Source organism: Hipposideros armiger, unplaced genomic scaffold (assembly GCF_001890085.2).
Source record: "Hipposideros armiger isolate ML-2016 unplaced genomic scaffold, ASM189008v1 scaffold_101, whole genome shotgun sequence".
NCBI classification, from domain to species: Eukaryota; Metazoa; Chordata; class Mammalia; order Chiroptera; family Hipposideridae; genus Hipposideros; species Hipposideros armiger.
In genome coordinates this window covers 3,671,299-3,695,589 of record NW_017731451.1, presented here as the reverse complement: position 1 = coordinate 3,695,589, position 24,291 = coordinate 3,671,299, and the positions used below count along the sequence as shown (strand labels likewise).

At 38.2% G+C, this 24,291-nt stretch overlaps 2 protein-coding genes across 3 annotated transcripts in view; one reads left to right on the top strand and one right to left on the bottom strand.

Annotated features, from left to right (window-relative positions):
• Positions 1-4,033, top strand: part of CDC40 (cell division cycle 40) — a 46,756-nt gene extending 42,723 nt beyond the window's left edge. Inside the window, exons 14-15 of the mRNA XM_019646338.1 lie at positions 884-1,028; positions 1,966-4,033. Coding sequence (XP_019501883.1) covers positions 884-1,028; positions 1,966-2,143 — 323 coding nt within the window. The 3' untranslated portion in view covers positions 2,144-4,033. The remainder of the gene's footprint in view (positions 1-883; positions 1,029-1,965) is intronic.
• Positions 4,034-12,814: 8,781 nt separating this feature from the next.
• The window catches only part of METTL24 (methyltransferase like 24), a 108,220-nt gene continuing 96,743 nt past the window's right edge, over positions 12,815-24,291 (bottom strand). The window contains exons 5-6 of one of the 2 annotated variants that reach the window (XM_019646361.1): positions 18,068-18,196; positions 12,815-17,348 (exon numbers count right to left, since the gene is read on the bottom strand). In XM_019646361.1, coding sequence (XP_019501906.1) covers positions 17,304-17,348; positions 18,068-18,196 — 174 coding nt within the window. In that variant the 3' untranslated portion in view covers positions 12,815-17,303. Of the gene's footprint in view, positions 18,197-24,291 lie in introns of both variants that reach the window. The other variant, XM_019646360.1, reaches the window with a different exon arrangement.

Sequence of the window (24,291 nt, the reverse complement as noted above, 5' to 3'; positions counted from 1 at the left end):
AAGGCCAGTGTTAACACACACAGCTACTGGGAGTGCAGGGCAAGGAAGGAAGGGGAGAAGTAGTTTGCTCTTCCTTCAGGCCATCTGCCACAGGCAAATCGGTGATCTTATTGTCAGATGCTCTGTGATTTTTATGAGAAGAGCTGGGTTCTGTTTTGATTATCACCATGTTGCATACTTTGTCACATTTGTTACTGCATCTACATTTCGTGTACTGTATTTTTAAACCATTCATTACGAATATTGTGCCCATCTTGAGCAAGGCCATTTACCTGCTCTGACTTGTTAGTATCATTCCCTTAGTTAATAATGTCTACAGGTTTATAGGATGCAAGAAGCAGTTTAGTTTACGCTCTAGGGGCTTTGGTGAATCCTGGGTAGATAAAAGCAATGTGGCCTTTCAACAACAGTTACTGAAATTTTTTAAATCATATCTTTTTTTGTATAGTTTTATTTAATAATCCTAGGTTTTCTTACCTAAAGTTGATCTCTCCTTTTTCCATAATTAGCATAGATAACTCTCTTCTCCCTATAGTTCTGTTGTATATAATACTGCATTTTAATTTCATATCATAAAACTTTAGTTCTATTAACACTAAACTCAGAATTTCTGTATATCCTTATTCAAATAAAATGTTTTTATATGAGAAGTGCTCAATGATAAACTAATGGATTTTGCTCATATAATCCTACATATGTATAAATACCTCTTGCCAGCAACAAATTTGTAATACTTCATAGATAGTATGGTAAGTTTATTTTCCTACTGTTATAAAGTAGTTGGGAACACAAGAATATTAATGACGGAATGTATTTAAAATAAAAAAAGTCTTTTTTAAATGTTCAGTCTTTCTCTAAAATGTCTCCTTTATTGAATTTACAGGGAAATGGCTAGCATGCCAATCAATGGACAACCAAATCTTAATTTTTGGAGCACAGAACAGATTTAGATTAAATAAGAAGAAAATTTTTAAGGGCCATATGGTAGCAGGCTATGCTTGTCAGGTGGACTTTTCACCAGACATGAGGTAAGTTTAAATCTCCTCATGTACTCTCATATTTAAATAAGATATAAACTACTATTGTACAAATAGTAATACTTTACATATCACTTTCACATATGTAATTGTATGAGAACTATCCAGATTGTGAAAATGCCAAAGAAAAAGGCAATAACAAGTTATGAAAACTACCTTTTCTTGTTTTTTAAGTTCTTAGTACATCTCCTTATATTGCTTAGTCCTGTGCCCTTTCGCCACATACAAATCCCTGTCTATATAGGCAATGTCTTTTTCTCTCTGCTTTTCTAAGCAAGGCTTAGAGGACTATAATCACTATATTGATGTAACTGACTGAACCCCAGAGGAATTAATTCTGTATTGCATTGTTGAAGTTAACAACTTCACTACAGCTTTTCTTCTAGATCACACTAGATTTGTGAAACCTAGAGTCTTTCTAAGAGTAAAATTCTGCATTCATTCCCCCCATTCTTTGCTAAAGTATAAGTAATTCAAAATCCCTGTAACCTTGTATGTTTAACCTGGGTAATTGGGCCTTAGACTCCTACTTCTGAGTCGTCTTAGACATAGTCAAAAGTTGTTGGAGCCAAAATGTAATTATGGAGGTGGTAGAGTTTAGTCTAGTAGAAAGGGTCTAAATGTGTTTGCTGGCTCTGTGTGAAATTGGTTCCCCCGCACTGTTTCTGACTGTCTAGAGAGCTATTGTGATACCGCATTCAGTGTGGCCCCTGGGTCTCCCAGGCTTCCAAGTTAAAAATAACTTTCTCTCGTAGATTGGTGCTCAGTTGGGATGGTTTTTGGTAGAATTTTAAATTGTAGACTGCATCATGCTCTACTATGTTCTTCTCACTAAGTGTTATATATACACACTGATTTTTTCTCTGTTCCTTCTCTGCTTTACCAGTTTAAAGTGTTTGAATAATTTGAATTTTTCTTCCCATTGTAGCTATGTGATTTCAGGAGATGGAAATGGAAAATTAAATATCTGGGACTGGAAGACCACAAAACTCTACAGTCGATTTAAAGCTCATGAAAAAGTGTGTATAGGTGCTGTGTGGCATCCTCATGAAACATCTAAAGTCATAACATGTGGTTGGGATGGTCTCATTAAATTGTGGGATTAATGAGATGAATCCTTAAACTAGGATCATTTTGATCCAGTATCATATTTAACTATATTTAATTATTAAATGTGTTGGATGGCAACTTGATTTACAGATTATCACTTCCTTACATGGCCTTACAAAGTTGACACCTTGTTTTGGAAAAAAAAAACCAAAACTTTGTAAATTTGGCTCATATAACTTCATTGGCAACTTTATTTTGTTCTTTATAGATATTATTTATACAGAGAATGACCATTCACTTTCTATTTGACAAGTAGTTACTATTGGCAGGAAGTTTGGGCTTACCCCCATTACATACTGAAAAGGATTCCTTTGGAGTCGAGAAAGAATCCCTAGTGGATTTGGGGGTTCTAAAGGAGGTAGTATAATTAATAACAAATAACTCAGAAAGCTACCATGTACTTAGACCTCTTCAACAAAAAGAGAAGTAAGGAACAGGGATGATATAATTTAATGTGACTCTGAAAGAAGGATACCACCACCCACAATTACTATTTCCATTATTTCCAGTGGGTCAAGTTCTAATCTTCTGGATTTAGGAGGTCCACTATTTTTTTATGACACGTTATATATTTTTAGTTGTGAGCCAGCAATCTTTGACTGCAGCATTCCTCTAATTATTAAACAATGTAAAATACAAATCAGTCCAGAGTTCTTTCCTTGACTTTGTTCCTGATGAGTATAGTCAGGACTATTTATAATCAGAGAATTACGTTATTTTTGAAGATAGAACTCAAGACTGCACATTGTTTGTATTTACTGTCAGTAAGGACCTGACTACATTTTCTAAAGTCAGGGTCTCTTAGGTCATTGCTTCACAAATGTTACTACTGAAATACTCCTCATAGGAGATAGGATATCATAGTTCAAAGTATTAACTTGCAATTTCTTTGAAGTTGTAAGTTTTATATTAAATTATTCTTATTTGGCTTGTGAATATATTCAACAGAACTTATCAGAAAAATTTTAAACTTCTTTCCAAATCTTTGAGTAAAACTAACAGTCCAGGAAAATGGCTAGAGTTCCCCAGTTTGAGAAACAGTGACTGGTTGGTTAAAAAAACTTTTTTTTTAAACTTCAGATTGTGAAGTCAAGATAGCCTCTTGAATACAGTAGCTAATAGCACTTTAGTTTGATAAGCCATTTCTCCTGTTGATTACAAATCTGTATCAGATGTTTCAATGTGGTTTGAAATATTTCAGTACCATGCTACAAAGACTGGTTCATAGCTGCTGACTTGGAGCCCCAAATCATGTTGAGTGTTCATATCCTAAGGGCATTAGCTCTGAGTCCTATGCTATCGATAGCATTTCATGCTTCTTGTCCTTAAGAACACCCATTTTTAAAAATTAAATTAAAAAAATAAAAAGCCTGGTATAGATAACCAGGTGCTCTAGCCACATATAAAGAAATTTCAAAGGAGAAAATAGAAAAAAACAGAATATAAGTGGTAGAGCTATGTTTTTGAACACAGAGGCACTCAAAGAAATAAGAACACACTGCCTAGTTGCTGCCATTTCTGAATCTGCCAGAAAGGGTGGCTGCCGTTTCCTGAAGGGGAAAGAATTCAGGCAAGACCTTTTCTTTAGTCCCAACCACTGGGTTTAACAAATGTGACTTGATCACGTTTGGTTAATAATGGAAGGATTAATCATATATTTAAACTGTTTTGTTCAGCACCAGTATTTTGTATGCTACAAATCATAATTTCTAAATCTGAGTTTATGTTATTGCGTTTTTTGACTTTCTAAACTAAGCAACTGTATATAAAAGTCGTTTTTTTAAATCGTATTTTTAAATAAAGCATTTTTTTTGTAGAAAATGTCATCAAAATTTTCATTCTTAGTCTCCTTTTAAGTCTTAATTCTGTTGAGCCACCAGTTTAAACCATTTACAGATTTTAAATGGGCCATTTTGATTTTATGGAGAGAAATGATGCTTTAGAGGTGGGTATGGTATATTAATATGGTACTAATGGGCTTATTCTAATTAAATAATAAAATACAGAATATTGCCCTCAGAGCATACAGATTAAGTTTAACACATTCCATATTTTTCACTTAGTGGTGGCAGAGCCATGATTGTTCTCCTTTTAGAGTGCACAAGTGAGTGGGGTTCTTTTCCAGCATAAACAAGTCTCAAGATCATGTTGTTACTGAAGTTAAATGGTTACCACCTGACTCCTTTTCTTACTGCAACTTTTTTTGTCATACCCAAGACAGAATTCCTTCCTAAAAGTTAGGCTTTAGTGAAAGGTTTAATCCAATAAATATTTAAATATTGAAACACAAGCTGGGAATATTTTGCCTTAAAACGAGACAGTTTTAAGATAAGGAACAGGAAGTAGTATCAAACAGACACTTCTGTAGAAAAGTATAGAGTGATTCTTGAGGATGCATTGTGAGGCTGGTTGATGTCCCCAGCATGTCTGTAAATTACCTGAAAGAAAATATTGACAGTGAAATAGCAGTAATTACAGAGGCTGTCTTTGAAGAACAAAGTGTTACTCCCAGTGTGGACTGAGAACCATCTGCACCATAATCCCCTTGGAGATGGTGTCCTTACTGAGATAGAGAAATCTGAAGACAGTAGAGGTTACTTGGGGGAGCCATAATGGATTCTGATATGGGGAAGAGAAGTGTGAAGTGGCTTCCAAGTCAAGATATCCATCTGTAGTATAAAATTCGAGTCTCAAAGTGCAACCTATGGAACATTAATGTTAATATTTTATCAAAGATGTATATTTTTCGTATCTCTGAAATAGAGCTACATCTTTAAGTCAGTGCTGTGTCATAGTTTAATGGCAGCATTCCTTCTTAGATCATAAAATAATTGACTAAAAATAAACAAGGCAAGTACTAAGGGACCTAACGAGGAGGAGAGAAGATCCAATCAATGGAAAGAAGGTTCTTTCACAGCGGTTGGCTCAAAATTCATGTTACCAATTTTTACCTGATCAATGGGTAAATAAAATGAATGAACTAACAAAAGATTGCAATTTTAAAAACATATATTCATTCATTCACTGGGTCACAGTCAGCAGTTCTAGCAATGTCCCCAGATGGTAGGCACACTAAGGATGAGAATCAGTTTAGTAGCGTCTGAGTTTATCTTGAGTATTTTAGAAACTACACTTTTAGTACATGTAAACTCAGAAATTTAGCTAACCCAAAATATATACATGTGCATGTGTGTGTGTGTTTGTGTATGAGTATACATGTGTGTGCGCATATATGTATGTATATACATTTTATATACAGAGGGTGCCCAAAAAAGTATACATGTTTTAAGAAAGGAAAATATTAAAATTAGGCTGATGGTAACCACTTTGAGCACCTCTTGTAATTGCAGAAGTCAAACATGACTTGTATTGATCTTTTATTATCAGTATATATTGAGTATTACAATTTTAATACAGTTTTTCCTTAAAATGTGTATATATTTTTTGGCACCCTCTATTTATATGTATATCTTCCATATTCACAGTCATTTTAGTAAATTATACGAACAACATTCTCAACGTAAACACTTCAAAATATATTATCTGGAACCAAAGGGAAAAAAAGTCATGACTTGCAGCCAGAGTCCTTAGAATGGTTTTATTTTTAGTGACAGAGAAAGAGATAATTCTTACGCATATTCAGCTTCTTATATTTGCAATAGCTGTCTTCATATGAATTATTTAGCTCCCCCTCTCCACTCTCCAACCTTCAGCATTTGAGATATGAAGGACTAACTCTCAAGTCTCAAACATTTTTGGTTTAAGTACATGTTCTATAGTGCTGTCTAATAGAAATTTTATGTGAGCCATATGTGTAATTTTTAATTTTCTAAGGGCCACCAAATTTAATTTTCTAATAAACCAGGAGTTAGTCGTCTTAATATATTTTATATAACAATGTATCCAAAATATTTCAACATTCAATTATTTTTAAAATTAATATTTTTCTCATACTAAGTGTTTGAAATCTGGTCTATATTTTACACTTAACAGCACATTTCAATTTAGACACTACATTTTCATCAAATACTTTATCTGTTTCAAAGAATGTAACGTTTAATGCCCAAGTTGTTCCAAACATACCTAAGAGTTTTTTAATAATTGAATCAAGTAGACGTTTTTAAATTTAAAGTAATTAAAAGTAAATATAATTTAAAATTCAGTTTATCAATCACACTAACCACATTCTAAGTGCTCAATAGCAATATGTGACGAATAGCTGCCATATTGCATGTAAGTTCTAGTACGACTTGACACACACTGACTCAGATAGTCAACTTTACTGCTTCATCTTCTGAAAGGCATTCTAAGGTTCAAATATTTCATAAGATAGCTCATGCAAAGACTTAAATGATCATATTTTTCTGGGTAGTTTCTTCAGGTTTATCTTCCAGTTCACTTTACAGTCTTCAGATGTGTCTAATCTGTTTAATTCATTAAACTTATTCCAATGATTTTTTTGTTTATGGAAGGTTGATATGTGTTTTTAATATCGACCTGTTCTTCAAATGTCTTGTTTTCTTATGGTTAGTAGATAATCTAATATGCCTTTTAAACAATTTATATTACACTTTCTTTATGATTGCTATTCTGTTCTCTCACATTCTTGGGCTGAAAATCCCAGTGTTTATTGTATCTGTTCACTCTACCTCATTGTGGGCCATTTTCTTGTCAGTAGTAATTTTTTATTAGGAGTTCATCTTAAGTGGGTCTTTTTTTCTTTTCTTTTTTTTTTTTTTGAGGAAATCCTTTGTAGCCTGAGTTGAAGAGTCCCTTCAGAATGGTTTTACATTTGTTTCTGCCATGTACCCCTGAGGTATCACCCTCTAAGACCAGCTTTTTAATCTTAATTTCTCAGCTTATGATTTTCCTATGTGATTATTATAAATTCAAGTCCTTTAACAGGCCAGAGGTTTCAAATTCTCATGAGAAACTTATTTTTTCCCAGAGCTACAACAAGGATAGGCTTCCTTGTGCTGGGGGAGTAGATTTTTAGGGACCCTATTCCACGGAGGCTGTAGCCCTCTAAGGATCCCACTGCTGCAGGGATCCTTTACTCTCTAGGGCTTCAGGCCTCTGGCCATCACTGTCATACTGAATTCCTGGGACTATTGCATGGAGGTTCCTGTGTTAATTCTCTGGCTCTAGGCTCTCTCTGAGCTCTTTGTGTCTGAAGATTTTTCTTTCCTGGGCATATACATACATATGCACATACATGCATACATATGTGTACATATATACATACAGAAGGATCACCATAGATATATTAACTTAATCTAGTATCTCCAGATATTGCCACTTTGTTAGGACAGTCTAAAAACAGAAGTATCAACTAGTGCAGTCGGAAACATTCCGGTTTTTAGAACCATGGGGGTTTAAGTGTGTTATCCAAAAAGGTACTTTTCCCAAGAGCACTTCACTTAATGACTGGAGAGCCATCATAATGGGTTCATCTTTTATCTGAGCTTTTTTTTTTCTGAATAAGCACATCATTTGGGTTCTTTTGAATTTATCCTAAGACTTCCCTTAATAGTATACGAAACAAATTATGCTACCACTGTCTAAGCCTTCTCTAATCATGGGAATCTCAGAATAATGAAATTTTCAAGCTAGAAGAAAGTAACCTTAGAAATTTAATATTCCAACCTAAGTAAGGAAATATGCCAGGAAAGATGATGACTTGCTTGATATCATGCAGCAAGTTAGCAGCAGTATTAAAATCTTTCTCTTTTCATCCTACTGTCCTGCCTCCTCTACATAATGCCACTTGTGTATTTTTAAACTGTCAGGTTGATGTAATCTTTGTTGCTTCCAGCTTTCTCTGAGTTAGGTGGCTTAACAGAAACACTCACCTGTTTAGATCATGTTTATTTCATCCTTTAGTAAAACAACTATAGGGCCAGCCGAGTGGCTCAGTTGGTTAAGAGCTCGCTCAAGGGTTTGAGCTCTGAGCAACAGCGGTTCGATGCCCGGCCCAAGCTGAGCTGCCAACAGGTGGCAGGATGGCTCAGCTAAAAAAAAAAAGTTGAAGTAAAACAACTATAGCTAAAGACATTCTCATGGCCTCTTCCATTAGAGTTGGGCCCCATCACCTCATTAACTGTTCATGTGGACATTTCTTGGTCATACATTGGCCAAATAGTTTTGAGAACACAATAACTTTTCACCTTTTACTTTTGAACAACAAAATGTTTTAATAATTTTTGTAGAACTACCAACCTCCATCTTTGACAGAAATAGCCTCACATCATCATATCTTCCTTTTCTCATAAATATTCTTTAAAATATTCTCCATGCTGTGAATTGTGTCCTGACTCTAAAATGTTTGTTTTCTGGGAAATGGTACAAAGAAAGAACAATGAAGGATGAGAAGCAGAGATTGAGGTTTACTATCCTAGGATATCATCTAGTAAAAATTGAGCCTTCAATTATTGTATTTATTCAATTCAGTTATATAGTTCTCATGTCCCCAAGGTCAAGAAAGATCTCCAGGTTAGCAAAAACAACCGTACCAATAAACAACCATGTCAAGAAACGGATATAGAGAGAGCCAAGATGGCGAAGTAGATAAACGCTGTGCCTGTGTCCTTCTGTGAACACATTAAAATTACAACTAAATTATAGAAAAAAACCTGGAGAACCATCTGAAGTCTAGCCAAGCAATCCTACAATTAAAAATATAAAGAAGCCTTGTTGAGACTCATAGGAGGGGTGGAAACACAGAACGGGCCCCAAACTTCCCTGTGGCAGTTGAGAATCAGGAGAGATACCTCAGCCACAGAGGTTCCCCAAAGAGGAGCGAGGGACCCCAGCTCCCCACCAGGCTTCCCAGCCCAGAGTACTGATGCAAGGAAGAGGAACCCCCACAACATCTGGCTGTGAAAAGCTGGGGATTCTGACCATTCTGGTGGGGGTAGGAAGGCTGCAGAAAACACAGACGATTTCTTAAACGGTCGCACACACTCACTCGCAGGCACTCACCTTGGGCTCCAGCGGAGGGACAGTGATGGAGGTTCTTGAAGACATACCTGGGGCAGACTGAGGTGTGTGGCTACAGGGGAAAGACTGGAGGACAATTGGCATTTTCCTGGTGAGAAGTCCTCCTTCCTTGCAGCCGGCAGGCAGTCGCCATGTTTACTGTATTGAGCCCTCCCAAACAAGCCAAATCTGAATCTGATTAGCCTCATGAGCTTCGCTGCTGCTCCACCCTGCTGACTCAGCTGGGAACCTACCCACCCAACTTGTGCACTGCCAGAGGCACTTTCTCCTCCAGCAGCCATCCCCTCCCTCATTGCACTCAAAACTATCAGAGTCCATGGGCCCCAGGTGGGTGGCAGCTGGCCTCAGTGTGCTCTGAGACTTGCTGAGTCACTACACGCTCAGCACTGCCACCAAACCAGAATCTACATTAACCTGGTGACCAAAACTCTTCCCACTCTACTGACACCCTGAGATGCTACCTCACTCAACTCCCATACTGCATGAGGCTTTATCAGCACTAGGCTGAGCCTTAAGGGAGCTGGCAGGTGACAGCAGGTCTCTGGGTGTCCTGGCATTTTGCGGAGTTGCTCCAGGCCTGGTACTGGGGGCAACCATCCTCAGTTCGCAGTGTGGCCTCTCCCACATGCCTCCAGGTTTAGCACAGGCAGCAAACAACCAGGGATTGATTTGTAGCTCCAACCAGGTAGCCCCTGGTCAGTAACACGCATTGGCTGACCTGGGCCTGCACCAGAGCCCCTCCCAAGAGGCCCCAAAACCAACATACCTGTAGGTTGGCTTCAGACCATAGCAGAGCACCACCTAATTAGCCCCACAAGTGGCACACACAAAGGGTGGTCACAACAGGCACCAGAGCCTGCTGAGGCAAATCCCACTCAGTGGGGTAAGCCTCCCACACAGCAGCCCATAAGCTGTGGACATGGCAAACCCCACAGCCAATCAGCCTGACGGTTAATCCCACCCACTAATGTGCCAATAACAATCAAGGCTCAACTATAACAAGACAGTACACAAAACCTACCAGGGACACTCCTGAGCACCCAGCTCAGCTGACCAGGGAAACTGTTCCACTGGGCCTCACAGAATACCCACTACATAAGACCACCTATCCAAGACAGGGAGACATAGCACATCTACCTAATATATAGAAACAAACACAGAGAGGCAGCCAAAATGGGGAGACAAAGAAATGTATCTCAAATGAAAGAACAGGAGAAAATTCCAGAAAAAGAACTAAATGAAATGGCGGCTAGCAAACTACCACAGACAGTTCAAAACAATGTTTATAAGGATGCTCAAGGAACTTAGTGAAAACTTCAACAAAGAGACTGCAAGCATAAAAAAAGAACATAGAAACCATCAGAAGTGAAGAATACAATAACTGAAATGAGGAATGCACTAGAAGAAATCACCAGCAGACTACATGAAGCAGAGGATCGAATCAGCAATTAGCAGACCAGGTAGCAATCATCATAGGGGTACCAGAAGGAGAAGAGAGAAAGCAAGGGATTGAGAAACTATTTGAAGAAATAATGACTGAAAACTTTCCTAACCTGGCAAAGGAAATAGATATAAAAGTCCAGGAAGTGCAGAATCCCAAACAAGATGAACCTAAACAGGCCCAAACCAAAATACATTATAATTAGAATAGGAAAGGTTAAAGACAGAGAATTCTAAAAGCAGCAAGAGAAAGGCAAATAGTAACTTACAGGGGAGCTCCTATAAGATTGTGAGCTGATTTCTGAACAGAAAATTTTCAGGCTAGAAGAGATTAGATCAAAATATTCAACATGATGAAAAGCAAGGACCCAGCAAAGCTATCATTTAGAATTGAAGGACAGATAAAGAGCTTCCCAGACAAGAAAAAACTAAGAGTTCATCACCATCAAACAGGTATTACAAGGAATGTTAGAGGGACTTCTTTAACCCCCTGTTGGGTGCAACTGATCTCACAGATTCACTGCACACAAATTTTCAAATATCTAACAGTTAATTATTGTGACTCATCGCTTCCATATCTTCCCCCTCTATCATAACCTATCGCCAGTCATGTTTGTGACTTGGTACAGTAAAGATGTATTTCACAGCAGCATCTTTGTGTGCAGTGAATCTGTGAGATCAGTTGCGCCTGATGGAGAGTTAAGATAAAAAAAAGATCAAAATTATGAATAATAAAATGGCAATAGCTACTTATCTATCAATAATTGCTTTCAATGTAAATGGATTAAATGCTCCACTCCAAAGACATAGAAGGGTTGAGTGGGTAAGAAAACAAAACCCTTACATACACTGCCTACAAGAGAATCACTTCAGACTGAAACACACACAGAGACAGAAAGTAAAGGGATAGAAAAAGATAATAAAACTTCATGAAAATGGGAACAAAAAAAAATGGGATAGTGATTCTCATACCAACAAAATAAATTTTAAAACAAAGGCTATAACAAGAGACTGTGAAGGACCCAGTAATCCCACTTCAGGGTATTCATCTGAAGAAACCCAAATGCTTCTTTGAGGGGACATGTGCATCCATGAATTCATTGCAGCATTGTTTACAACAGCCAAGATGTGGAGGCAGTCTGGGTATCCATGGTTAGAAGAGTGGATAAAGACGAGGTGGTAAGTATATACAATGAAATATTGCTTGGACATAGAAGATTGGAATGGGTTCTTTCCATCTATGGTGGCATAGATGTACCTAGAGGGTATTGTGCTGAGTGGACTGTAAGAGAGAGAAAGACAGATGTGATGTGATTTCACTTATATGTGGATTCTGAATAACAAAATAAACAAACAAAATAGAAATAAATGCATACATACAGAAAACATATTGATGGTTGCCAATGAGAGAGGGGTTGGGAGTGAGTAAAAAGGGGGAAGGGATTCAAAAGTACTAATTGGTTGTTACACAGTAGTCATAGAGATGTAGGGTATAGCATGAGGAATACAGTCAATAATATTGTAATAACTATGTATGGTGTCAGATGGCTACTAGATTTGTTTGGGTGATAGATGGTAGGGGGTTGGGGGCAGGATGAAAAAGGGAAGGGATTAAGAAATACAAATTGGTAGTTACAAAATAGTCATTGGGATGTAAAGTAAAACATTGGGAATATAGCCAATGATATGGTAATAACTATGTATGGTGCCAGGTGGGTACTAGACTAGTCAGGGGGGATCACTTCTTAAATTATATAAATGTCCAACTACTATGCTGTACATCTGAAATTAATATAAAATAATATTGAATGTCAACTATAATTGATAAATTTAAAAAGTGGGGGAGGGGAAGAGGAATAAGAGGTCCAAATTTCCAGGTATAAAACAAACTAGTCATGGGGATGTAATGTACAGCATAGGGAATATAGTCAATAATATTGTGATAGCGTGAGAGTGTCAGATGGTTGCTGGACTTTTCATAGTGATCACTTCTTTAGGTATATAAATGTTGAATAACTATGGTATACCCCTGAAACTAATATAATATTGTATGTTAGCTGTATTTTTAATAAAAATCTTTTTAAAAAAAGAAAAGGATAAACTGTGTCTAAATTTAAGTTAACCAAAATGAGAGACCATGGTACGTCTAAATTCCAAAGGTATTTTTAATGCCAGAAAAAACTTCAATAGCAAAGGCTGATGAAATAATTTCACTGAAAAATCCAATGTGAAATACCTTTCTTTATTCATATTCAAGAAATATTTATTGAGCACCTTTTACCTAGCAGACACTAGGGCTTACCTCCATGGAGCTTACACAGTCTGCCGGGAAAGACCGCTGTTAGACAAGCAAATACATTAAAGTACAAAGATAGGGAAGAGACTAGAGGGCATCGAAGAGAAACAGTTAGGGGCCTTAAATGGTGTGTGTGGAAATGATGTTTGACCTAACATCCATCCTTGAGAAATAACATTGTCTTCTGCAGATAATTAATAGCTTGTTTTTATTAACATAATTGTGATTTCATTAATGTTACAGAACCCACTTGAACCTTGGCTCATCATACTGGGGGGTGCCAAAAAATATGTATACACATGACTTGTAGTCATCTTTTGTTATGGGTATATATTGAGTATTACAATTTTACTACAGTTTTTTTTTCCTTTCTTAAATGTGTATACATTTTTTTGGTACCTTGTGTATATACCCACCTGGGGGGTGATATCAAAATATCCCATGACCAGTAGTAACACAGGACCTACAGCAGTTAGAATAAAAGCTAACCACTGTGCTAGGGAAGGGTCCTGGAAGCTGCCTAGTGTGCTGTTTATTAATTGCTCGATCTTGGGAAGGTCTGGGTGTCCCGTGGGAGGGACTATGGCGGAGGAGAATGACTTGGGACCACAGTCATTTACCAACTCTATAGCTCACTGGTACATATTGATTGCATATCTGTCCTACGTATACTGAGCTACTCTATTGAAATAATCTAGATTAGAATTCAAATTTGACAGGAAAAAAAATCCCTTATTGTTTCAGACAATCTTATTGCACATAACCAATCACTAAGAAAAACAAAATATTTTATATGAGAATATGAAATTGCTAGTTTTACAAAGCATTGGTTTTAATGAGTGTTGAGAACTATCATTTTTCCATATAGTGCTAAACATAAAGTGTGACAACATTAAGCTTGCCTGATTTATTTTCCTTAAGGACAGAAATACAATAACATTATTTAAAATTTTTCAATGATTTCCAAATTTAGGCAGTTTAAGAATATACTGAATTTTTGGAATATGATTTCATGTGATAAGTAAAGTTCAAATACCTCTTTCAATGTAAGAAAAAGGATGACATTTTAGCATAAGGTTAAATGTATTCTTGAATTCACAAAGAATCAGCAATTGACTAGTACAAAAGAATTATGTTATTGCTTAAAAGGCAAACATAAATTTATCTCCAGAAGAAAATTATATTAATTGAGCTTGGAGATACTGTTGTATTATCAAGTATAATAATCTTTTTAAATGAGGCCTTCATTTTAATCTGGCAAAATATGATGAGGCTAGCTTCCTGGTGTAAATTCAAGCTTTGCAAAATCCAAAGATGTAATACTTAGGCCATGCAAATGTAGTGCTGTATTTACTATATACTGAACTCTTACAGCCAAGGCAGAAATGTTTACATGAATAGCTGATTTGGACTGAACACTGTAAATTCATGAATTTACTTTTGTTTTACTCCAATGTAAATATTAATGGACTTTCAGTCAATTCTAACAGAAGTTTGTTTACTTCTCCCTGGCTCTCTTCATTTGAACATGTCAAATAGTTGCAAATATTTGTATGATAACCAATTATAACTGCATCAAATATGATCACTCTAAAAAACGGAAAGGAAAAATTGTTTTTCTTTGACTTTAATCTCAAATTATGACACAGAGTTTGTACTAAAAGGTGACCTCTGAATCTCTTACACCCTCATGTTCTTCACCTAAAAAAAGTTTTTTTTATTATTTGATTACAGCATTATCAAAGTTGTATTTTCAGATTTATTTATGAACATTGCTCTGGTAACAGTTAATTAAGAGATGTTTGTCACAGATATTCACATCTGAGCTCATTTATTTAGGGTCAAAAACTAGTTTGAAGCAAAGAGAACTCATACTGCACTTCCAAGTGACTGCGCCCTTTCTAAAACCCAGGAGGAATGTGCCAAGTATTGGGATAAGCCAGGGCCAAGAGTTACTTTCAAAGCTTTGCAAGAGCTTTTCTGGCAACCCGAATATATTGACAGAGAAGTTATTGGGTCCCATATTTTTTCAGTAAGCTTCCATTTGGCAGGCATATTTTAATTAAGTAGATTGTCTAAATTTAACCTGCATGCTACAAAAATGATCCCAACTCTAACAGATTTGCAGGTCTGGTCTTAGTATATTTGTAGTTTTTTCTCCCATTTACTAACAGGGTGAAAAAAAATATGTCCTTTGGAAGTAGCACCTTCATTTGTTAAATGCTATTGAGGCAGCATTGTTCAGGGATCAGCAGGGGCTGTGGGATCTGGAATCCACGTAGGTGTGGATTCCTGCTCCACCATCTTGTAGCTGGATGATCTGAATAAACTAGTTAACCTCTCAGAGTTTCCTTACCTACATATGCAATCGGGAAAATTACAGCTCCTCATAAGTTGTTGGGAGAATTAGGAATAATGTATGCATTATTCTGCTGAGCACATAGTAATAGCTACAATAAATACTAGCTCTTCATTTTGTTTGGATTTTGTTTATATGGCTTTTGTAGTAGTTTTGATGATGATGATGATGGTTGTTTTGCCAGCTCTTCACCAGCAGGATCTCCCCAAACACCAGTGCTGTGGTAACCTCGACCCTTTCTCATGGCCTACCCCAGGAGTTCTCCACAGTGGGAGATTCTGCCCCCAAGGGGACATTTAACATGGTCTGGAGACAAATCTGGTTGTCGCAACTGAGGCAGGAGTGGGGAAGGTTCTCCCAGTGGGAAGGGCCAGGAATGCTGCTACACATCCTAGAATGTACAGAACAGCCCGCCCTCCCCCAACAAAGAATTATCCAGCCTGAAATGGCAGGAGTGCTGAGGTTAAGAAACCCTGGCCAATACAATAAGCATAATAAATTCTAGAGGCAGGGAAACCATAGCAACAGGCAAAAAATGCATCATAAATTTCAAACTCTCCATGAAGGGAATGAAGGACAGTCTTAGATATAAGCATAAAATAAGTGCAAATAACTATTGAACAGGCTGCCTAGTAGGTGGATGTGGGTGGTGTGTTTGTGGTTTATTCTGAGTTTGTCTTGTCTTTTTTCTTAACAGTACACCCATTCTTGCTTCAGATATAGTGCAACGAAGTCAGTGTTCTGTACCACCAATCTGAAATAAATGCCCTGTACAAAGAGGGCTTTTAGTAACACCATAAATCTTCAATCCCATGAACTGAGAATCTTGATATTGGGTGTGTACACACCTAAAACCTGATCAGACTGGACACTTAAGATCAGTGCACTTCATACTTTAGTGTGTAAGAAGGTTTAAAATTAAAAGGTTTAATGTATAAAAAGGTTTACTGTATATACTTCACTGTATAAAACATTTATTAAAAAATAAAAGAGAAAGAATCTGTGATATAATCCAAACAGGAACTGGATGGAAGTTACCTTGTTTTGAAGGCTATGCAAACTAACAATATGACTTCAGAGTTTTTATGGGCCCCTTTGAAATACCTATGGACATTAAAAGCAACCAAACTGCTATTCCAAATTACACTTATTCAAGCTGGTCCTCCCACCACAATGACTTTTATTAGTGGACGCTGTGTTTTAAAATAAAAACCTCATTTGTATTTTTTAAAATCACTACTAATTTAGAAAGTCTTGTTTCTTTTGAACCCAAGTTAGTGAGATCATCTAACTCTAATATATTTTGGTTTCTCACTTGAAGACTGATATTTTCAAACCATTGCAAGAAACAAAAGCCAACCCAGGGAATGTCTGGGGTGGAAATACATAAAAAATGGGGAAAAGGAATACAGCTTAGTGTAATCAGTATTCTATTCCCTCCCCAAAATTCTTGAACAAACATGTATGCATGTTTTCCTGCTCTCTCAAGGTTTAAAAAGTATAAGAAAATATTCTTAATTTATAATAAGGTAATAATTTGGTTTATTGTTATACTATTTAATTTATTTAAAATAAGATTTTTGAAAATCATTTGTAGGGGTGAATGTCTAATCTTATAAATAGAAATGATAGAGATCATTTGAACTATTGAGAACTGCATTTTCTGCTTAATTTTTTGACGTGGAAAAAGGATAAGTACTACTGAAACGTGTGTAACTATCCCAGGAAGGAGAGAAACTCTGGCCCTCAAGCCACAGGCTTATAACAAATGCCAACTGGCAGTAAAGAAAAACTCAATCTTTGAGATAATGTATTTTTTAAAAAAAGATTTGACAACATCGGCAAGTCTGTGGTTGAGAAATCAGGTTTGAAGTCAGAAGAGGCAACAGTAAAGACCCCAAAATTCTGTTTTGTGCTTCGTTTCCTAGGAAAGGAAGGAGATTTAAGGCTGTGTATGAACAGCACGCTTAGCCGCAGTTCTTGATAGTCTAGTCTTTAAATTCAGTGACAGAATTTGATGTGTCTGAGTTCCCAGATACTAGAATCGGCGGTTCTTGTAAAACTATGGGCAGGGCCTCAGCAAAGGTTGAGAAGGCATGATTGAAATCTGCAAAACGTAAAGCACGTCATTGACAAGGTGAACAGGAAAACCGTACAAGAGGTGAGTCCCAGTCAAATGAAAGGTGGTATTTTGAACAGTAGGCTACAAAAACAAGAATCTCAGTAAAAATGGAAAATTTATGTAATTACTTTTCCATGTTGGTGAATTCATAGACTATAGATACATAATAAGTTTTAGGGAAAACTGAGGTAAGTGGGGGATGATGGTCCAGGTTAACGTGAAGGAGGACAACCAGACAACCATCCCCACTCTGTCAGAGGCTAAGAGGCAAAAAGCCTGGGTCTAGGCAGACAGAGGCTGACCCCTGCAGCACGCTGTGTCCACCCCTTCAACAAACGGTAACTGTGCCCCTACCGCGTGCCAGGCATCAGGCTCCAGGCACTACAAAGACAATAACAATTTCCGCCTCAAGTAGGTAACAGGCTAGTGGGAGACTGGACAAGGAAACCCATAATTCAAATCATGGACACACTCCATTCTGCAAGTATGTCCTTGAGTTCTTGATGAGGTCCTGCAACCTATTTCCATCTTGTATTCACCCAGCTCAGAGTATAACAGCTACTTGCATTGAAAATGTCTTTCTTCAGGAACAGCTGAGGTTTAGATAAATCTTTGTAACTGTGAAAAAGCCTGAAATCCTTTAGTTCTAACTCTTTGAGGAGGCTATACCAGAACCGCACAACACTGCTGTCGCTGCCACTGACCTCAAACCCTGGCCAGTGGAGATGGATCTCAAAGATGAGCTGTCCAATCTGTGCAAGGACATCTTCCAGAATAAGATTTTCCAAAACTTTCCATTCTGCACTTTCCAGATCTGCTTTGAGAACATCAATCTGTAACAAAATGATGAAAGGAGATTAGCAGATTCAATAAACATTGTTAAAAATGCCATATTGCTATCAGGGGCATCACTGTATAACTATCTCCTAAGAAAGCAGAATTTTTCAAATTTTAGATTTAGAGGTCTTTTTTAAATAGCCACTTAGGAATTTCTAACCTCATTCCACACCAAATATTAATATACAAATAATGAAATGCCAGTCAGAAATCATAATGGACCCTCTTACTTTCTGCACAATGGGAACAGATATCTGAGAAGGAGAGGCTGGAGCGTGTGTATCTCGGAGCTCTGTGCCCACAGCCTCTCCCTGCAACCTATACACTGTTCAGAGGAACCCAGCCATGCCCTGACAAGAACGGCGGCCTGCAGGGAGACTGCAGAGGGCCACTGCCTGCAGGGACCACCTCACAAACCTTACCTCCCTCCCATCAGGACTGGATGTCAGGGAAAGAGCTCTCAGGTATCTGAATATTAGACTTGTAAAAAACTTATTATTCCATGATTTCTTTAAAAAGTACATACCAGTCCAGCATTCTTAAAACAAACAAACAAAAAACCCAAAAATACCATTCTCTGTTCATTTAACGAATACAAGTCACATTCCAGGTAAGATGGACTATAGGCAGAAGAGTAGGATGGGAGAGATTTTGCAATAAAAGTTATGAGACTCAGCTCCTTTTTGCTGGCTTGGCGCAAAATCCATTAGAATAATAAAACGCCAACTATGCCCAAAAAGTAATCAAAGCTAATTATTTACCAAGTGCTTATATGTACCTGGCACTTGCAATATCCATTTATTTCTCTCAACAATTCTCTTAGTTTCCCCATTTAGAGTTTAGGAAACCAGACTCAGAGTAACCCGTCCCCAGACACAAAGCTGCAGGGGCAGTGGTGACATGTTGAACTGAGTCTGTCTACATGGCCCATGTTCTTAACCACTACCAATGTTGACTCCCCATAAACCACAAAAGTTAAAAACAGTAAACTCAAGAGTCCCTGGGCTTTCAGTTTGGAAAATAAGGTGCTACTGCAGAGGGAATAAGGGTCAGTGAGTAGAAGTATCCTTATCAACATCACCATTTTACATTTTGCAGAGCACTTTCCTGCTCAAAGAATTACCTTCTTCATGCATAATCTCAGTAAAACAGCCCTATCGGCAGACAAAGATTTATTTGGTAAAGATGACTTTCTGCTGCCAAAAAATGGAAGGAATGTGGAAGGGGATAATTAGACCACACAGAGTAAAGCTGACAGCATTCAGACACAAACCAGAATAATGAAGATGGAGAGAATCACTGCAATAGAGCAAAGGCTATTGTCCCAAAAGGTGACAGCACAACCCTAAACAGCTCTTCAGGAAGCTGCCAACTGAAATCACCAGCATCCCGCCCATGAAAGTGATGTATCTTTGCCTGTTTAGAACGATGAACAAGGACCAAGACCAACCCTGCCCCAGCATCTCTTCTCTCTCAGCGCAGGTCTGTTTGTAAGTTTCTCAGGTGCTGCTGAGATATGAGGTTCCCAGTAGAATGGTAACATTTCCTGTGTGATTTTAGAGCTGGGTGGAGGAGAAGAAGCATAGAATGCAGACATAATTGCTTCAAGCAAATGGTCTTTGCCCAGCATCCTGAGACCCTGCCGGAGATGCTTCCACTGTCTTGCCTTGGATAGTACTTCCTGGTCCACCAGGGACAGAGTGATGATGGTAACAACCCCAAGAATACGAAGAGGCCTTAGAAAAGGCTAGATGTCTATAAACTAGCTGGTTGGTTCGACAGTTCCAAAATCAAAGAGAAAGAGTTAAAAAAATAAAAAAAATAAAAACCAACTTTCTTTTCTGAAAGGACTGAGCAAGGGCAGGTTCCCCATGAACACACACAAGGCTAAAATAATTCTTGTGACTTGGACACAATAGAGTTAATTCACTCTTTTTTCATCTCTGCTTCCCTGGCACTTCCTAGGCTTTGTTTAATCTTTGAAGTTTTAAACAGAATATTTCTGAATTAGGGTAATTAAGCTGCTAAAAGAAAAATTTAATCAAAACTACAAAATTTTCTAGTTGGTACAGAAAATATACAAAACTGGAAATCAACATTTGTCATGTCAATTCACATAGACAAGGATTCTTAGGTTCCTTATAGATGTATTTTTTCCCCATGGTCTTCTGTGAGTTTGCATATGTTGAACACGATCAATAAATCAAAGCATCAAAGGGACAGGGCAATGTTAATCAGCCTAAAATTGATCTAAAAACTATAACAGTGAAATATGGAGGAATATACTTTACATATTTTTTCAAACATTTTTTTTAAATAAGCTATTAATCATAAGTTATGAGCAACTGGAAAAATAACCAAATTATTAGGCTACATCATTGCAAAAACTGTTTTCTTTGGAAATTCAATTTTCATTTACAAAATGCTAACCCATTCTAAAGAGCAAAAAGTAAATTCAAGCTTGACCACACACCCACCCTCTTTTGACTCCAGTGACTGAAAACTCTCTACGCCAATCAGAATTCACAGGTTGATCTAACTCATGAAGCCCAGGTGTGGTGTGGCACTCAGCGGCACATAAGTTCTTCCCTGCCTTCTGGCCTGAGAGCACAAACAGCCAAAGTGCTATGACTAAAACACAGTTTTCTCTTCCAGTATGCCTTTTCTACTTCTTGCATTTCAGAATGTTCTATTTTGCAAATGTAATTTCCATTGTTACTGCATAATGCACTCAATATTATTCTTACTATAAAGCACTAAACATCTCTGAATAAGGTATGCCAACTTTAAGGTTCTAATATCAGCTTTCAACAATTATGGTACTAAAAAGCATGCAGATGGTCATATAAGAATCACCAAGTGCCAATCCTAATACAGTTAAACTAATTTGGGTTTCTAGAAAAAAACAACAACAACTAAGTGTTAATTCTCTGTAAACTCTGAAATAACTGAAGATATATTCTTGGGTGGAAGGGTCTCAAAAGGTGGATGCAACAACCTAGCTGGTGCAATTTCAGAGTGCTCTTCCTATCAAAAATTATCTCCTTTTCTTTGTGCCTGAAATATACAATAAGTCACGTTTTGTAGAAATTTTTGAGGGGAAGAAAATTTTAACTGGACTAAGATGTGAGGCCATCTAGCAGCTTCCTCACCATGGGCACAAATTTATTCCTGTGTTCACCCACCCAGAGCTGCAGCCAAGAGAGGAAAAGGGGGAAGTGGCCTCAACGTTTATACTAGTTTGCTAGGACTGCTGTAACAAAGAACCACAAACTGTGTTTTCAATAACAGAAATGTATTGTCTCACAGTTCTGGAGATCAGACATCCGAAATCAGGTGTCTGACAGTGTGGGTTCCTTCTGAGGGCTACCAGGGACCGTCTGGGTCATGCCTCTCTCCTAGCTCTCAGTGGTTTGCCGGCAATCTTTGGTATTCCTTGGCTTCTGCATCACTCTGATTTCTGTTTTCATCTTCACGTTGTGTTATCCTTGTGCTGTATCCAAATTTCCCCTCTTTATAAGAACACCAGTCATATTGGATTAGGGGCCCACCCTACACCAATATGACCTCATTGGCAATGATCCTATTTTCAATTAAGGTCACATTCTGAGGTACTAGGAGTTAGGACTTCAACATACGAATTATGGCGGGGGACACAATGCAACCCACACAGCATTTGAGGTAGCTATCACTATGGAGCTTTGGCAAGGCAGTGTGTGTTGTAGAGCTAATTTCCCAAGCCAATGCCTAGGCTAGGCAAAGTGTCCTGTACCAGAGATCCAAGGGCCGGAACCATCTGAGGCGATGATGGATGTCGTCCTGCCAGTCCTTACATCAGCCAACACTGATAGCTCCAACCTCATCAAGTGTCAAACCCAGGGCAGGTCAACAAGCCTCCAGGGCCATTTAAAACCACCCTCATGAAACCCCTGTGCTTCACTCCCTGGTTCCTTCTTGGCCACACTACCAGGCCTGGCGGGTGCAGTTTGTCTTTGGCACCCTCCCATTCCCTGGCCATATCTTTCTCCCACCTTCTAAAACTCCTTCAGGCACTCCACATCCTCATGCCTGCAGCTCCCCGCTTTCCCCAGCCTTTTCCCCTTCAAGGGGGCTCTAGAGCAGGACAGGAAGATTTCATTACATGCCGACTGGCTCTCAGGAGGACAAAAATGGAAGCTGCAACACTTTCAAGGCCTGGGTCTAGGACTCACCAGCATCACTTCCTGGTCAAAGCACATCACAACACCAGCCCAGATTCAAGGGGAGGTGGAATCAATCACAACCCTTGAGGGGAGGAGTGACATATACAGAAAGGATGAGACAAATTGTTCATGGCCATGTTCACAAACAATCGACCCTAGGGATTCAAAGCAATAATACTTTATATACAAATCCATGAATGAACTTCAGTATTACAGTAGCCATGAACATTTACTGGATATAAGCAACACTAGCAAAAAGAATAAAAAAAGCCTTTATTCATCTAAATATTATTAATAAAGGGACATTAGTTAAAACATGGCATTTGCTGTTAGGTCTGGCTTTCCTTTCAAGTTGACAGAGAAACTAGGATGTCCAAAGGATTAAGGATGGGTAACAACAAATAAAAGGACATTTGTCCTGAAATATTTGTCCTGAAAAGGACAAATAAAGAAAATATGTATAAGTCTTAGATATGGTATTAGTTTCCTAGGGCTGCTATAACAGAATGCCACAGGCTTTAACAACAGAAATTCATTTTCTCCCAGTTCTGGAGGCTGGAAGTCCAAGATCAAGGTGTCAGCAGGTTGGTTTCTCCTGAGGTCTCTCTCCTTGGCTCACTGATGGCTGCTTCCTCCCTGTGTCCTCACACAGCTGTTCCCCTAGGTGTGAGCACTCCTGGTGTCTATTCCTTTCCTTATAAGGACACCAGTCCTACGGGAATAGGGCCCCACCCTTATGACCTCATTTAACCTTAATTACCTCCTTAAAAGTCCTGTCTCCAAATACAGTCACCCTGGGGATTAGTGCTTCCAACTATGAATTTGGGGGGACACAATTCTGTCCATAACAGATACAAAACAGGTATTTGCTGTACTCTATTTAGAGGCAACCTCTTAAGAAAAGTATCTCTCCACAAAGACTTTTAAAATACATCCCTGTTACTGTTACGGCAGCCTGGCTGCTGGACAGCCAGTAGTTCCTCCTATGTACTTAAAGGCTAACTTCAGTTCTGGGCAGTAAAAACGTGAGCCACCTAATCTATTAAAGGTGAGTCATAGGGGCTGTGGCAGATTTTATTTTCCAAAGATGGTCTCACCATTAACTCCCTCCTCACATGCTTTTTTACAAGATGGCCTTGACCCTCCTCCCTTCAAGAGATGAGGTTGGTGTTCCCTCCTCAGGGTTGGCTTCATGGGGTGCAACCTATACAGTCACACAAGGCCCTGCACTGAGAAGAGCACTTGGTTTAATGCTCTGGGGTCCTTGACCTAAATTCTTAATAACTTTTGAACAAGGGACCCTACATTTGCATTATGCATGGGGCCCCACAAATTATGTATGCTGTCTTGTGACCTTCTCCTTGAATTTTGATGGGCTTGTGGCTACTGACTAACAGAGTATGGCAGAGTGACTTTATGTGACACCCAAGCCTGGGCTATAAAAGGTGATGCAGCTTCTATTTTGTTCACTGGTACAATCACCCTTGAATAATTTCGTCACCATGCTGTGAGAAAGTTCAAACTAGCCTTTGCAGAGAGACCACATGAAGAGGACCCAAATCAATATGAAGAGAGCAGCATGGCCAACCCCAGCTGCTCCGGCCATCATCTGACTATAACTGCATGACAGAATCTGAGCCAGAACTGCTCAGCAAAGCCCATTCCAAACACTGGACCCCAGAAACTGAGAGAGATAATAAAATGATCAATTGTTCTTGCTTTAAGAAACTTAAGTTTTGGGAGTGACTCGTTATGTAGTAGTAGATAACTAGAACAGAGATCAAATGCTGTTCCTGCAAAGGTTTTTAAAAGTTATTTGTATAGTGTCGAATACTATATATTCCAAAGCTGTGATTTCTAAAAATATATATTTAACCAAAATATTTTTT